Source organism: Macrotis lagotis, chromosome 4 (genome assembly GCF_037893015.1).
Source record: "Macrotis lagotis isolate mMagLag1 chromosome 4, bilby.v1.9.chrom.fasta, whole genome shotgun sequence".
NCBI lineage: Eukaryota > Metazoa > Chordata > Mammalia > Peramelemorphia > Peramelidae > Macrotis > Macrotis lagotis.
In genome coordinates, this window is record NC_133661.1 from 278,486,559 (window position 1) to 278,504,673 (window position 18,115).

At 33.9% G+C, this 18,115-nt stretch overlaps 2 protein-coding genes across 6 annotated transcripts in view; one reads left to right on the top strand and one right to left on the bottom strand.

Annotated features, from left to right (window-relative positions):
- The window catches only part of ZBTB25 (zinc finger and BTB domain containing 25), a 107,040-nt gene that overhangs the window by 13,304 nt on the left and 75,621 nt on the right, over positions 1 to 18,115 (top strand). The window lies entirely within an intron of this gene.
- ZBTB1 (zinc finger and BTB domain containing 1) overlaps positions 1,259 to 18,115 on the bottom strand; it is a 36,649-nt gene continuing 19,792 nt past the window's right edge. For both annotated transcript variants that reach the window (XM_074236136.1, XM_074236137.1), the window contains exon 2: positions 1,259 to 17,631. In XM_074236136.1, the coding sequence (XP_074092237.1) occupies positions 15,470 to 17,611 (2,142 nt within the window). In that variant the 5' untranslated portion in view covers positions 17,612 to 17,631 and the 3' untranslated portion in view covers positions 1,259 to 15,469. The remainder of the gene's footprint in view (positions 17,632 to 18,115) is intronic.

The window sequence follows — 18,115 nt, forward strand, 5'->3', positions numbered from 1 at the left end:
GAAAGTGACACTGGGTTCTTAAAGGCTAGTCTAGAAGAATGTAAACTTTGTCAGGTCCTACCAAACTGTCAAAGTTTTTGGTTTGGCCTTATGGTAGATTCTCATCTAAGGAGCAACTGAGTCTAAGCTTGAAAATCTCCAGGCTCAGTACCAGGTTGCTGGATGATGAATTTTTTTGCCCAGTGAAGTTGTCATCTGTATCTAGAGTACTAGTGTTTAGTGTTGTGAGTACTACCTACAGTGTTAAAAGATTTAAAATGTTATTATTGGTAATACATTAGGAAGGCAAAGATGTTGTAATGATCAGTAGGATGAATTATTCCTTAATCCATAAAGACAGGTGCATGATAGGCAACCTGAGATTAGGGAGGCCTGGACTGAAGCTCACTTTTGATTTATATTATTAGTGTGACAAGTTTCTTAAACTCTCAAGGGTCCCTGCAGCTCTTAAAAATTTTTTCTTTTATTTAAGGCAATGGGGTTAAGTGACTTGCCCAAGGACATACAGCTAGGCAATTATTAAGTGTCTGAATTTGAACTCAGATCCTCCTGACTCCAGGACCAGTGCTCTATCCACTGTACCACCTAGCTGCCCTGGCCCCTGCAATTCTTAAAGGCTCTATGCTTCAGGACAGCTATTGATCTTCATAGGTAGAGTTTTATCTATCTGAAATCACACAGCACAAACAACAACAAATAGCTGATATTCATTAAGTGCTTTAAACTTTATAAAATATTTTATATGCATTATTTTCTTTAGTTTTCTAATACAATGAAGTAGGAAGTATAAGTTATAAGTGTGACTGCCTTTATTTTATAGATGAGAAAACTGATTCTCAGGCAAAGTGATTTGCTCAAGGTCACATAGTAAATAGAGCTCAGATTGAACCCAGATTGTCAGATTTCGAAATTCAGGGCTTTTTCCAATTTTGGAAAGGTAAATTCACTTAGAGTTAGTTTCACTACAAAAAAAAAGTAGTACTTTTGTTAGCTTTTGCTATTAAACTCAGAAAAGAATAATCCATGTCTCAGAATAAACATCTAATGATCTAAATTATCTAGATAAATGGGTAAAAAGTTATAATTAAAAGTAACAACACTATTTCTGTTCTAGGTAACATAAAAGCGATCTTTTTTTATCAGAAATTTATGCAATATTTTTAATATGATGAGAAGAAAAAGAAAGGACAATTATCACAATAATTAAATATTTAATAATTTAAATAATTTAAAATAATTAAATTACAATAAATGAGTGAATTTTCCCCCAATATGAACATTGGTTTATTTTTCTAAGTACACTTAAATCTTGGTTTTTGTTTTATAGTCTAGGATCAGAGGTATCAAAACATGTAGTACAATGTATCCTGAAACACTCCTAAAGTGAGCAGAACTAGGTTGTATGTAAATGGGAAATATTTAATAAAATAACTAAAAATATGATAAAAGTATAAATAATGTTAATTTTTGATTTTCTAAATCAGTATGTGTTTACAAGGTATTCCTATTTATGGCTAGTGATCTTATTTCTATTTGACTTTGACATCATTAGTCTAAATTAGATTTCAGGGAGGATTGTTTTCTTCCCTTTTTATTTATCCTAATTATATATTATTAATTATATATTATATTACAAAATATAACTTGTAATTCATAAAACTGATAGTTTAATACATATTTGTCACTCTTTAGAGCCTTTTTGAATTTTTTTTTTTTGCAAGGCAAACGGGGTTAAGTGGCTTGCCCAAGGCCACACAGCTATGTAATTATTAAGTGTCTGAGACTGGATTTGAACCTAGGTACTCCTGACTCCAGGGCTGGTGCTTTATCCACTACACCACCTAGCTGACCCCTGCCTTTTTGATTTTTCAAAAGAACCTTTAGGTTAATCAAAATAAAATATTTCAGTTTTGTTTTAATCATAATTATATGACTTTTGCTTATTTATCTTATTATTTTGTATCTGAATCTTTGGGGCTGCTGAAGTCTTTAAAAAAGTCAAAGATGGTGCCAATTACATCTGTTGCTTCTTGGGCTTGGACTTAATTTTGTACTCATTTATTCTTCTTGTGTTCTCCAAAATTAGATCTTTCAGTCCTCTAGAAGTTTAGAAGACTCTATTTCATCACTGCCACACAGAAAAATACAAAACTCAAGAAGAATAATAGAAACTGGCTGCTCAAAAATTATAATTTTTTTGCTTTAAAAAAATTTCAAAGATTACTTCAATACTTAAAAAGTTATGGCTAGACTACTGGAAACAATTGTGTTTGACTTTTAAATTTAAATTTAAATTTAAAAGTAAATTTAAATTTGCTTTCTCAAGGTTATTTGTGAAGCAGTTATCATCATAGCTCCTAAATAAATACTCTAAAATATACTTTAGAGGAGGTAAATGAATATTTATTTTATATAGTATTTTATTTTCTCCATTTACATGTAAAAACAATTTTCATTTGTTTTTAAAATTTTGGGTTCCAAATTCTCTCCCTTTTTCCTGTCCCTCTTCCTCTCTCTAATGAGAAAGCAAGCAATTTGATATGGGTTATAAATGTGTAATCACGAAAACAAGTAAAAGTATGTCAGTCTGTACTCAGATTTTATCAGTTCTTTCTCTGTGGATAGATAGCATTCTTCATTATGAGTTCTTCATAGTTTCCTTGAGTCACTATTGCTTAAAAAAGCTAAGTCATTCACAGTTGATCATGCCAAAATGCTGTTTTTACATAATATATCTCATTGGTAAGATGATTTTTTTTTGGTAAGGCAATGTGGTTAAGTGACTTGCTTAAGGTCACACAGCTAGGTAATTGTCTGAGAACAAATTTGAACTCAGGTCCTCCTGACTCTAGGGCCACTGTGCCACCTAGCTGCCCCTTGCTAAGATGAATATTAAAGGCATTTGTCACAGTGATTAGAATAGGTTTATAATCACCCATTTTTTTATGATGAGGATAGAAAACAAGGCTATGCTTTCATTTGGACTAGGTCCTAGCTCTGTTAGGAATCAAGAATGGCATTCTACCTTAACAGAACTTGGTGTTGATGTATGGTTTTCAGTCATGTAGAGTTTGACTGGAGAGGCCAGAAACAACAGTAAATAGATGATTGGCAGTTGAGACAATTGATAGGATGACATTTGGATACTGTTGTCATTAAGATGACATCATCATGTAATTCTAAGAATGTTGGATTCAGAGTCTGAGGAGTTTGGATCAAATTCTTTTTTTTTTTTTGCAAGGCAATAGAGTTTAAGCAGCTTGCCCAAGGCCACACAGCTAGGTAACTATTAAGTGTCTGAGACTGGATTTGAACTCAGGACTCCTGACTCCAGGGCCGGTGCTCTATCCACTGTGCCACCTAGCCACCCCACTTTGGATCAAATTCTGACTCTTGCCTTGAGTATATTACTAAAACCTCCATTGGCTGCTGTTTATATAATGAAGGGGTTGGACTAGATCTCAAGATTTCCTTCCATGTCTAATTATGTGATCCTATGACAGAAGTGATACATCTCTCATTTTGCACCATTTCTGGAGAAAATAAGTTCTAAATTTGTTTAATCACTCAACTAGGTATCTTTTTAATTTAGTTCTGAGGGTCGTAGTTGTTTTGCCTTTTTGTCTTTGCATCGTTATTGCCTAGCCCAGCATCTGGCATAGGGTAGAGGCCCATAGAATTCTGGTTGATTTCTTTCCCTTTTTTCACTTCAAGCCCACAAATCATTTATTAAGTATCTACTATGAGCCAGTAGGTTCTCAAAATTTATGCTGGTAGAACACTAGCTCTGGCAAGTGCTAATAAACTGAAAAGGCCTTGAGTATAGACTAAGTGATTGATGCATGTCTGTCATATTAGTTCCTCAGTTTAGAGACTTATATGTAAGTTAATCATTATGTAACAGTTGTTTTAAATAGCAATTCATGAATATCATCCACTGAGGAATAGAGGAGTTCCAATGGGAGGGAGTACCCTTACTAGTGAAACAATGGATTCTTAAAGCATTAAATTATAATTTAAAAAACAGCTTAAGGAAATCGACAGTCAAAATCATAGTGAGGTCAAATAGATTTTGTTTTATTTTTATGACATATAGTGGTACAAATTTAGAGCAAAATCATCAAATTCAGTCCTATTTCTCTTTCCTAATAATTATTTATTGCTAAAATTATATGGCCACTTAGCATACTTGAGTATGATACAAGTATAAAATGATATTCAGTGGAAGGGGATGAAAGAGGGGCATCACTAAAGTGAAAGGGATGTTAGAATTTGAAGGGGTAATTATAGGCATATGATGATCAAAGTGAGATTCCCGGGGAAGGGACCAAACAACACATTTACTTTGCTATATATCTGTCATAATTGCTTGCAAAATGCTATCTGGGTTTTAATTTTAATTCAAAATGAGAAGGGAGGTAGCATTAAGTCATTAACTCTGTTCTATAAAACATTGTTCTGGGTTAATGATTCATCTCACTGACATGAATATTCCCTGCAATAGTACAATCATCCTCACCTTCTTATCCTATGTGACTCTTGTCCATATTCTCTCAGAAATCCTTTACAAAGGATCCTCTCAATATGTTTTATCTCTTGGCAGTGATTGGGTAATTATAGAGCACGTAAGCTATCCATTGCTCTCACTACATGACTACCTTTTCTAATAATTTTTTCTAATATCTTTTATACTGTTTCCTTATACATGATTCTTTATTAGTAATATGTTGCTGCCTTTTCATGCTCAGTGTGCATTCCTCTATTCTCTTTAAATGACCTATATCTTGAATTCCTCAGAGACTTTGGTAGTTTATAACTTGTAGCCATATGGTTTCATTACAAGAACATTAGTGTTAAAAAGCTAGACCTTTTATTTTAATAAGCCTAAAGTCATTTAAAGCACTGAACAATTTTGCACTCTAACTTGCTTCCTTTCAATTTTGAGCCCAATTCATTGTCCATCTAGTGTCTCTCCAAGATATGTAATATTACGTATTATGTAGAGTTTTCCTGGTAACAGCATCCAGATGTCATCCTATCAATTGTCTCAGCTGCCAATCATCTACTTACTGTTGTTTCTGGCCTCTCCAGTCAAACTCTACTACATATAATAATATTATTATATATCATGATCTATAGACAATAGGCATTCTTCATCTACTTGACAAATACTTTTGAGTGATTATAATCTCCCTTAGGGACTTTTAACATTCTGGGGGCATAACAAGATTAACATGATGTTTTGTGCAAACAGGTACATTTGGAGAACCTCTTCATGTAGAGAATTCCTGTCCATTTTGTTCAAGAAAATAACCAGCTCCTCTCAGCAGTTCAGACATCTGAGAGACCTGTTATGGAGAACACCATCCACATCCAAATGGGAAAAAATCCCAAAAAAACACAGAATCTGAATGAATACTATGTTCATTTTTTTTTTGCAAGGCAAATGGGGTTAAGTGGCTTACCCAAGGCCACACAGCTAGGTAATTATTAAGTGTCTGAAACTGGATTTGAACCCAGGTACTCCTGACTCCAAGGCCAGTGCTTTATCCATTACGCCACCTAGCCGCCCCTATGTTCATTTTAAAAACAATTTCTCTTATTTTTTTTCCTTCCTGTCCCATGGTTTTTTTCCTTTTCTTAGTCCTAATTCTTTATACATAAAATGACTACTATGTAAACATGTACAAATGCATATATATACCAGACTGTTTGCTGCTGAGAAGAGGGGTGGAAAGGGAAGGTGGTAGAAAACTGTGTAACTGATAAATATGAAATGGATTGAATGTTGGAAAACATAACATGTAATTAGAAAAATAAAATACCAATGTGGAAAAAAGAATAGCAAACACATTTAGTGAACATACACTTCTAATTGTTATGCTTTACCTTTAAATAAAGGGTTATTGGACAAAATTATCTATTATAAAGGAATTTTGCATGATTTTAATGAGTACGGGGAAGAAACTTTGATGAAAAAGAGAGCTTCTAAGGCAGCATTTACTCCACTGAAGCAAAGATTTTTTTTTGATAAGGCAATGGGATTAGGTGACTTGCCCAAGGTCACACAACTAGGTAATTGTTATTGTGTCTGAGGCTGGGGATTTGAATTCAGGTCCTTCTGACTCTGGGGCCACCTAGCTGCCCCTCAAAGACTTTTTTGAAGTCAGTAAACAAAAACCCTCAGAGATCACATTGATTGCATCCTTCAGTCATAGTATGGGCCTGAATTGGCTCATAGTAAGTGTAAATAGCAGTTGTTTCTATTTTGGTCAAAAATCCTGAGGGACTTCCCCTCCCAGTTTTTGTTTTTGTTTTTACTTGGAAAAGAGGCCATTCTCTACTTCATTTCTTACCTAGCCTTAATCCCTGAATGGGTACTGCCCTAGTCAAACTGAGACCAGAGTCTCCCACTACATCCAGCACCATCTCCAGTTGAACCGAAATATATCTTGCCACTGGACCCAGATAGCACCAGAGGAGAGAGTGAGACTGGTGACTTTGTACAGCCCGTCCTTGCAGGTCATGGCATCATTTCCTTGATGTCATGGTCCCCTTTGAGAATGAAGAACAACAGTCATTTGTGTTACTATAAATATATGATCTGTTGCAGAACAATTTATAAAAAGCCTTTCTCTTCCCATCTCATTCCCAAATCAAGGATTTTCAAATAAATGTGTTTTCAAAGATCTTTTTAGATGTGGGAAAGCAAACATGAAGATTAGTAATTATTGTTTTCTTGATCACTTCTTTTCAGCAATCCCAACACTTATTCTTTTTCTTCCCCAAACATTTCTTATTCTGTTTCAGATAATTGATCCATCAAAATTCTTAAAATTGTGTTTTATTTAGGTGGAAATCTTCTGTATGTATTTGGTCTAGTCCAGCTCTCCTTTCCTTCTTGTTTTCTTTAGTGGGCCATTAGTTTATTTATATAGCTGAGTTAGTCTAAATGTGGCATCTCCACTTCATTAATGGAAAGAGGTTTAACATAGAAGTCTTGACAAGTCTTTTCCGATTTTTATTCCTTGCTTTGAGGATCTGGCTTAGGTTGCCTACTTCAGTCACAATAATTACTAAGTACCTATCTTTGCAAAGTACTATCCTAGCTACAAAAACAAAATGTTGTCTTTACTAACAAGTAATATTCATCTTACATGGTGAGGGAAAAGGTACAGAAAAAATAGAGTACAAGGAAAATTGAGGCAAGAGAGAACACCAACAACTGAGGGAATGAGGGAAAACTTCATGGAGGGAGGTTGAATCTAAATTGAGATTTGAAAGGAGATAAGAATGATGCAGCCATGAAAAGTGGGGTCATTCCAGGCATAACCAAGTATAAATTTAAGGTAATGGAAGTTGGACTATCAAATTTAGGAAAACAGTAGTTTTTAGAGTTTGAGAAGGGAAGTGAGATGGAATGAGACTGGAAAAGGTAGGTGGCAGCTAGATTAGGGGCCTTCATTGTCTGGCTGGGCTTTTATCTTATTCTGTAGAGAATGGGAGTCATTTAAAATTTTTGAAAGGAGTGACATTTAGGAAGGCTATTTTGACAACTATGCAAAGATTGAACTGGAGAAGGGAAAGGGTGGAAATGGATCAATTTAGAGGCTATTTTGGTAAATTAAGAGAGTAGGACCTTGTCTAGGATGGTAGCCATGTGAATGAAGATAATTTAAAGGAGGAATACATTGGAAACATCAGTAAGAGTTAGTAATTGATTGGAAAAGTGAGGGAGAGGAATGATTCAAAGATTATAAATCTGTATGACTGGGAGGATGGTGAAATGCCTATCAAATTTTCTGTGAATGTTTTTTTCCCCCTTAACTGCTTTTTGCTGTTTTATGTGACAATACTACTCAAATCTACATTCTCCTCCTCTGTAAGACTATAAACAAGTTTATAAAAGCGTCCTCCTTGAGGCAAATTATTTATATGCATTAAACTTCCTTAGCAATGTCAGTAATCTGTATTGATTTTGGGTTTTTTTGTAAGGCAATAGGGTTAAGTGACTTGCCCAAGGCCATACGGCTAGGTAATTATTAAGTGTCTGAGGCCGGATTTGAACTTAGGTACCCCTGACTCCAGGGCCGGTGCTCGATCCGCTGTGCCACCTAGCTGACCCCCATCTTGGTTCTTTAACGTATCTTCCCTCATTTGGTTAGCTTGTTCAAGTAAGTCAGATTGGAGTTCTTTTAATTTCATATTTCCATTTTTATTCAAATTTCTTCCTGGACCAACAGTTCAGACTGTATTCAGGCAATTGATTTAGAAAGTGACTCCCATACTACTAATCAGCTGTTTTCTGTCTGTCAAAATGTAATAATTTTTGGGGGGGTGGCTATTTCAGTACCTCATGTCTTACTATCCTCTCTTCTTGAAAAAAAAAATAATATAGAGGTGAGGTTTTTGTGTAGCCTATAGTCATTTAGCTTCTTTTGTTTCTTATTCCCAAATCATATTTTCCAACTCTCATTAAAGTCACTGTGTATTAAAGTACATGTTTGGAGGATCTTATTGAATTTTTCATAGAATTGTGAATTGTCTGCATCAAACATTGGTAAATTAACTCCAATTACTTCTTTGTTGGACTTTTAGAAATATTTACTATGTACACTGCAATGCAAGATAATTAAGTGCCTATGCAATGATTCTTGATTTTTTTAGCTGTATTATCAAGGTACTATGCCATTATCTTTAGGTGCCTGACAACGGAAAACTTTTAAATCATCCTTCCATTTAGCTGCAATTTCCTTCTTTTGGTTTCATTTATAGAGAAAATGTCAATATTAAAATAAAACGGTTTTTGGAAAAGGATATTATAAAATATAAAATTGTTTCCAGATAATCTGAAAATTGTGATTCTTTGCATTCTCTGAATTTTTCCATTACTCTCATTATTACTCCTTTGCAGAAGTAGAAAGGGGCTGCATCAGATTACAGATCATTTTATTTTCTTCAAAGGAATTAAAAAATATGTGTTTAACTATTGTGCATAACACTTGCTTGTAAAATATAGAGTAATACTGTTGTAGAGATGGAAGTGATTTAAGATCATTAGGTACAACCTCATTTTATAGAGGCAGTGTAGTGTAGTGAAAAGGACTTGGGTCCAAATCTCACCTGAGTCTTAAACTGTGTGAATATGGGCAAGTTATTTACATGGTTTTGAACTTATTTCCTCACAAGGAAAATGAGGTTAATATTTGTATCTACTTCACACATTGCAAGGGTGGGGGTGGGAGGGATAGAAGATAGAAGGGAAAGAGAACTGCATCTGTGATTTCATTAGATTGGGAACTCTTGATAAGAAAGCTTTCCTCCAGGGTTGATCATTGCTTGCTTTGTAATTTAGAGTCTTCAGGGGTTAGCTGGGGAACTGAAAAGTATGTCACTTTATTCAGAGTAACTCAAACAATTATGTGTCAGAAGCAAGATATGAATTCTGGTTTCCTAGACTCTGAGGTCATCTCTCTAACCACCATATATTATGGTGCTTGTCATAAGTTTATATATAGAAAATGAATAATAATCATATGGTGCTTTGTAAACCTTAAATACTTTGCTGTTATACAGATGAGTTTGCAAGATACCTTATGGATTAATATTCATGTGAATATTCTCATTTGAATTTCACAATTCTGCTAGGTCAGTGGGTATTATTACCCCCATTTCTTATATGGGGAAACTGAGGGAAACTAAGGTGCACTGAATTGTCCAGGGTCACAAATCTATCTGAAGATGGATTTGAATTCAGGTCTTCTGATTCTAGGTGCAGCACTCAATTCACTGTGCCACCAAGCTACCAAATGAGGACCAAAATTAAAATGATATCCAAAATTAAAAAGTTAATTAGTGGCAGAGCTAGAGCTTTTAATTTCTAGTCCATCAGAGCACTCTTTCCATGCTTTTGCCTTCCGATACAGAACTGAAAGTAGCAGACATTTTTAATCCTGGGTTGCACATATGGACTTATGGATCTAAGAAATAATAATGGCAGGCCAATGAAGAGCAAAGGATCATTGATTTCTAGATAGAAAGGATTACTAAAGTTATTTAATGTGATTATTTTACAGATGGGGGAAATTGAGGTCTCAAGTGAAGTAATATAGTGGGAGAGGTGGGATTTGAATCCAGGCCTTCTTGACCACAACTCATTGTTCTTTTCCTTGATCTTAATTTGTGTGTATTTCTTGGGAATATGGGTCAGAGAGAGGATATCTATAGAATTTTACAGGAAACTCCTACTACAAATTTTAAGAAGCAGTCTTTAACTTGCCTGAATTTCTTAAGGCTCCGTTCCACCTCTATTCCACTCTAATCAATAAGAAAATGGAATTAATCCCTGAAGTTAGGCTCTCCTAGAATTTACTAGAAATTCTAGAAAAGATGGGACAAGATTAATAAATTTCTTATTATTAGAGGAAGGACCTAGGTAGAATTAAAAGGATATAATCAGTGTTCTCTTTTTGTTTACTTCAGATATTGAAGTATATACAGATACTTCTTAGTAGTCTGATTTTGTGTGACTTTTGGAAGTATACTCATTCAATTTTTTATCATGACTAATTTACCAATGCCTTTGTAACATTATCTCTATTGTGATTTTCTAGATTTAGAAGGGAAAAGGGAATTATCTAAAAAAGAACAATGTCATTAAGGAACTATATTTTTCAGTTTAAAAAATGTACAGAAGATAGAACAAGTAATAGAAAATGAATGTCACATGACCTGTACGAAATATATGGTGTGTTAGAACAGAATGTATTGAGACCGTCAGTGAATACTAGGTACAACAAAAAGGGCTTTTAAAAGTCCTTTATAAAAACCCTACTATATCATGGATAAGAAGAGCAATGCTGTTTATTAATATGTTGAACTTAACAAATATTCTTAAAAAGCTATATGTGGGGGTGACTAGGGGGTGGCACAGTAGATAGGTGCTCTGAGTTCAAATCCTGTCTCAGACACTTAATAATTACCTAGTTGTGTGACCTTGGGCAAGCCACTTTATACCATTGCCTTGCAAAAACGTAAAAAAAAGGTATATGTGATAGCTTCATGGCTTCTTTTTACCTAGTCTTATGGAAATGCTAACTTTGTTGATAATTTTCTGCTGTTAATTTTTTTTTTTAGGTTTTTGCAAGGCAAATGGGGTTAAGTGGCTTGCCCAAGGCCACACAGCTAGGTAATTATTAAGTGTCTGAGACTGGATTTGAACCCAGGCACTCCTGACTCCAGGGCCAGTGCTTTATCCACTACGCCACCTAGCTTCCCAGAACCCAAATTTAAATAGGGAAAAGTGTTAAATCCTATACTAATAAAGTTTATTTTAACCCAAATATAAGGTGGGGAAGGTGTTGCTAAACAAGAGGTCTTTGAAAGAGATGAGGTTTTACTGGGCTACAAGCTCAACATGAATCAGTAGTCTGAAACACCAGCCAAATAAGCTAATGCAATTTAAAATTACATCAAAGGCATAGGGTCTAGGGGTAGAGAGGTGATTGTTGTCTGCCCTGGTTACATCTACTGCAGTACAGATTACTTATTTTAGAAAGTACTTTGGTAAGCTGGAGGGCATCCAGGGAAGAACTTCCATAAAGGTGAAGGGATTCAAATACATACCTCAAAATAATTAGCTAAAGGAATTGAGAGCTTCTGGCATGAAGCATTGACTAAAAAGTTGAACTGGAAAGATTTAATATGTTGTTTGGTACTAAAATGGGCAGAACAGGGAGTAATAAGTTTTAAGTTGTAGAAAGGCAGATTTGGGATTAATTCAATTAATTAATTTCCTAACAGAAATACAGAGAAGCAAAAAGGACTGCTTCAGGAAATAATAGCCATTTAAGAGCTTTTAAGCAGAGGCTGAATAGTCATTTAATGGAAATGTTGCTGGGGAAGATTCTAAATCAGATATGGTTGGAGTGGGGAGATGGCTTCTAAGATATCTTATAACCCGACATCCTTATAAAATTTTGCTGTGTTTTGGTCCTTCCATAATTTTATTACTAGACATTCTAGGATTCCCATTTTATTGTTTGAATTTATTAGCACTCAAAACATATTTACTTAAGTTCTCACAATAACATTTACTCTATACTGCATATCATCATTCTTTGATATTTTCACTCTAAAGTGGGGGGGAAGGGAAATATTTCCAATATCTAAGACCTGATACCACTGCTACTCCTTAACAACTTTACTCTTTGAGAAACCTCATTAGGCTACATGCTAAAATTACATAGTTATCACTGGAAAACTGTGGAATGATAATATTTCTCCCTTAAAGATTTCATGCTGTGTGACTAACAATATAGTAGTCAATTAATAAACGATTGTTTACTTGAAAAAAGTTTTAAAAGGGGAGAAAGATCTGCAAGATAGGGTACTATCTGTCTCACTGACTTTAGGTTTAGTTTTTAAGCATCTTAGAACTAAGGGAAAGTCACTAGGCAGATACTGAATTCTTTGCTCCCTATTGCATCTCCTTAATGGCTGAAGTTACACTAAGGGACTGAATGGAAAAATCCTCCCATTTTGGAGTTTGAGGAGGCAAGAGGAAAATGGATTCAGGTCTAAGAGTACTGACTAGTTTTCTTCTACCTCTACCCTACAAATGACAAGCTGAAGCCATCTATAAATGCTCACTCAACTCATTCTGTCCACTAACACTGTCCTCCTAGGTAAGGAAAATCTAAGTTTTTTAAGTTTCCAATGGCTAATAGGAACCAAAAAAAGTATGTGCCTCTGTGCACATAATGTGGGGTGGTAGAGGTGAGCAAGGAAGGGTTAAATAAGCATCCACTCAACCTATGGACATTTGTTTCATAAACATAATAGTTATCACTGTTATTTGCTGACTGCTGGAAGGTCAGTCAGAGGCTAGCATATGTCAAATTATTCTAAACTAAATTCTGCTACCTAAATGGAAGAATAGTGTTTTCTAAAAAAGATTAGCAGCCCCTTTCTATAGAAGAGCAATACAAGACATATTTAGATGACTCATGGAAATCCATTCATTCATAGAGACAATTTTAGAGATAGAAGTGACCTTTGCTAGTCTAATCTTATTTTTTTAATGATGGTGAAATAAGGCCAAGAGTGGCTGTGACTTAAAAGGTCTCACAGGTATTTGGTAGAAGAGAAAGGGAAAGTCCAGAACTTCTATTTCCAAATCCATTAGAATTGGAATGTGATATGTATTGCACTATGCTACCTCCTTACTTACTCAACTAACAAATATTTACTAAACACCTTACATAAAGCACTTTAAGATTATCTCAAGGAAAAGTCAATTCAATAGTATACAGTAACCACAATTCTGAAATTGTCATTTTGTCTGCTACCACCTAACTTTAAAAGTTATTACCAAGGATCTGCATTTGTCAATATTTTAATTGTCCTTTGCATTACTTCATTTTATTTTTAATTTATATTTTCAAAATCTGTTCATTATTTTGTGAACAATATCACATGGCTGTGCCTTAATAACAATCTAAAGTTAATATTCTAATCTGAAAAGTATCTAATGCTAACCTCAATCATTTTCTATCGTATCTATCAGAACCTTTCTTATTTCCAAGTTTCTTATCTGCTTTCTTCTGTATTTTTCTTTTTGCCCTTTTATTATGTTGCTTATTATATTGTTCTAATTCTGCTTTGTCTCCTCTGTGCTATTTGGCTCCTCTCCAAAGCATTGCACAGCTCACTGTGTGTGCTACAATACTTCTCTTTCAGCCAAGTTTGTGCTAGCATATCAGTTTTCTGAGTCATTTTTTCTATTTATCAGCAAAAAGTACACAAAAACATAACTTGTGTAACTTAAAATTGCAATGTGAAACAATAATTTAAAAATAAATATTAATGTGCACAAAAAATATTTAAAAAATAAACTGTTGTTTTAAAAACATTCCTTTTCACCATACATTTGTATGCATTTAAATGGGGTCCAAGCAAAAAAAAAATTTTTTTTAGGTTTTTGCAAGGCAATGAGGTTAAGTGGCTTGCCCAAGGTCACACAGCTAGGTCATTAAGTGTCTGAGGCTGGATTTGAACTCAGGTACTCCTGACTCCAGGGCACAGTGACATTGTGCCACCTAGCCGCCCCAATACATTTGTTTTAAAAAAAAATCACATGACAGCTTATAAGTTATTTAATAGATAAATTTTATGTCAATATCTTAGCTCACATGTAATTAAATAAACCCTGCTTTAGCATCTAACAATAATACTGATTTGACTGTGATACACTTCAGGTTATACTCTGAACCACATCATTTTATAGATATATACACAAATAGATGTGTATACATATGCATATATTTGGCATTGTCAAAAATTGTACAAGCCCGTGACAGAGAAACAGTGTGATTAAAAACTATTATTTTCCCCAGGTTTTTCTCCAAAGTTTAGATAATATATAAACACAGTAACATTTGCTCTTCAAGCCTTGTGCTTTTATAGAATAATCATATTTAGAATTGATATCTTTATTAATTTTTATTAATATATAATGTTTACCTAAAATCTTTTAAAAATCAGAAAACCATAGAATTTTAATGAAAAAATCATCTTCCTTCAATTAATTAGGTGATAGTATTAAAATTCACCTATAAACAACAAGAATTGAAGCTAAAGTAGTGTAGAATTTAGGATAGTTTGATTTACTAAATTGTAATATTAGAAATATAACAGTAATATGATATTTTAATTTGCAGAGAACTGGTTGGTTTATCCCCATTTCTTAAGTGGAATAAAGTTATTTGTTTCTTTATCCAATGTACTTTTATTTTTTGGTTAATTTTTACAATTAAATTCATTTAGGTGTTTTTCACCTTTTCTTCATTTTTAACCTCTTTTGGTCTTTTTCAGTGTAAAATTCTGGCCTATGTAAATGTTAAGATTAGATTTAGTTCAACCAATCTACTTAATATTCTTATCAATTTCAGAATCTGGACTTCATTAATGATAAGAATAAGAACAATGGTTAAGTCACTGCTGTTTTGACATATCAGTTACAAGTAAAGTGACTAGTTTCTCAGAACTGATTTCTTTTTTTAAATTAAAAACAAAAATCAAGGATGTTCACTTGATGTATTTAAATTTCAGAAGATAGCATTTAGGAAAAACACAGAAAATAGTAAAATCAGCTTATTGATATGGAACTATGAGTTTAATAAGTCATTGAAGGGATAACATTGTGCTTTTAGTCTACATTTAAAAGTAATTTTAATCATAGCTATGGCAAAACTAAAAACAAACATTTCTATTAACAGGAAAAATAACAGAAAAAAATGATAAACATTTATATGCTTAATGATTCTAAAGAAAGATATTAAAAGGTAAAAAGGTCATAAAATATGCTTTTTCCAACAATCCGTTTTATAAAATCAAATTCTAATATATCATATTCCTTGCTTTGGTGTTTTGTTTGTTGTCAAGTTAATACTCTTACAGTAGGAACCACTTATGTTCTTTTCAAATGCTTGGCATTATAATGAGATCTCATATCTTTTCGTAAATTAAACTTTGCACCACATATTCCACATGTATATAGATGAACATCCATATGCTGTTCCAATTGTTCATTATTTGGAAATATCTGAAAGCAGACCTGGCATATTGTCTCACCAGAAGATAAATGAGAAATCATATGCCGTACATGGTCATGTTTTCGGAAGTTTCCTTGATCGCAAATGGAACAGACATACCTGGCCATGCCCTTGTGCATATCATTATGTAGTCGCAACTGACGTTCTCTTAGAAACTGCTTTCCACATGTCTGACAAACAAATTGTTTCTCCTTGGTATGGACTGTATAGTGTTCCCTTAAGTGGCAACGCTGATAAAATCCCTTTCCACAAAGATTGCAGAAATGTTTTCTTCTATGATCTCTTTCATTCTCTTCTATAATGGCATTCTTAAACATATCTTGGTCTAGGCAGTTGGACATATGTTCAACCACAAGATTTTCATTTTCAAAACGCTGACCACAATTAGGACACCGAAAAGGACATGCAGAATGTTTATATAATTGTTTTTGGGGAAGACTATTCATTGGAAAATGATTGTCCCTGAAATCATCTAACATATCAACAAACATATCTCTTATTTCAGATTGCTCATCAGTATTCTCTTCCATGTCCATTTTTTCTTCACTGTTTCCTAACCCATTCACTGTCAAATCTTGGGGTTCTCCACATCTTTGTGCATGTTCTTGAAGTTGCCTACCTTTGACTAGTATTTGACCACATTTACCACAAGCACAGATATTTTCTATATGTTTTGATAAATAATGAGATGACAGGTCTTCTTCAGTTATTGTTTGTCCACACAGTTCACATGATGTACCTTCTGTATCCCCTTGTACAGGACTGTCCTTGTTAGGGTGCCTTGTATTTTCCAAACTGCTTCTTTCATCTGTGTTTACAGACATCCGAGGCTTCAAAAGTTTCCTAGCATTTTTCTTTATACTGACCTCTTCTTCAATGTAATATCTATAAAATGGCTCTTCAGGTTCATCTTCTAATTCATCATTGTCGGTGGATTCATTGCAGTCCTTATCAGAAACTTTAATAACATTGAAATCTTTAAATTCATCCTTAGGATGATCTTCTGGCTCCATCTTGATGATGATCCTCTTTCTCTCAGCAGCTCTGCTCTTCTCTTCCCCGACAACTTCAGATTCTGCTGTATTGCTCTTTCTGTTTCCAGTGGTTGATGATGAATCATTGGTGGCTTGGCTTGTGTCCCCTCTACATTTGTCTATTTGTACAGAAAATGCTTTAGAAGAATCCTTTTCACAGGAGTCAGTTTTGATATTACCATCTTTTCCATCTCTTCCATCTATTGTCCTATGAAATGCCCTTGCGTTTTGATATGAATGTCTATTAGTGCAGGTTAACACATGCTCATCTAATAACTTTTCACAGCTAAAACCAAATCCGCAACTGTCACAGGTAAAACTCCTTCCAAAACGCCGTGACACACGATCTTTTGGGTTAGATAATTTGGACACAGAGCTTTTTTTACATATATCAAACAATTGTTCTGGAAAGCTGCCTAACTGTAAAGACTCTTCATCAGGCTCTTTGTTTTGTGATGTATTTACCGTTGAACTTGGTTCTACACACCACCTGTTTGCTTCACTGCCATTTTTAGCTATGGAGTCATCATACATTCGTACCCCAAATATCATTTTGTTATTGTGATTGCTGGAAGCAGAAGACGAACATTTTGAACTAGAACAGTCTGCATCCTGTATATCTTCTAAACAGTCAGGAACATTGTATAATTGTAAGTAGTTCATTGCTACTTTAAACTGCTCAAAGTTGGCAGGGGCTGTCATAATTTTTCCTAAATACATAAACTGCAAAATTAGATCAAAGCATTCAGCACTAATTTTCATGTTGCTAAGATTCAGTTGTGCAGTGGTGTGCTGATGGTTCATGAAAAACATCCTAAAATAAGAGCTGCAAGCAGCTAGAACTGCTTTGTGAGCTTGAAAATAAATGTCATCAATTGCAATACAACAGTCACAGAGAAAACCCCATTCCCTTTGGTTGTTTAGCTGCTGAAGGACGTAGCTGCTGTGGCTTGGCCTCGCCATCTTTTACTTTAATTATGGACCTATAATAAAAAAAAAAGATATTAAAATCAGAAAAGGTAATAGAAAAACTATAACAGGATAATTTTAATTAAAATTAGACTCACATGACTTTCTATTATAATCAAATTAGGAATATCTCATTTTTAAATATAAAAAATATACATTAGAAGCCATATTTATTTAAGAATAAAGGAAACTCCCTTATTTATTTCACTATTAATATTGGTTTTGTATATATAATTAAGATATATATATGTATATATCAAAAATCAATTCCATTTAGGCTTTATTAGGAAAAAACATTAAATTTTATAAGAATAATAAAAGACCAAAAAAGACATTTGCTTTAGAAAGTTGGAAGGACCATAAAGTGAAAATAACAGTAACTTAAATAAACCAAGAGATCCAAAGTAAATGGTTAATTAGCAGAGTATTAAAAACAATGACAAGAAATGTCCCAAGCAGAGAATAAGGTTTTGATTATTGTAGTTTGGTTCCCCCACA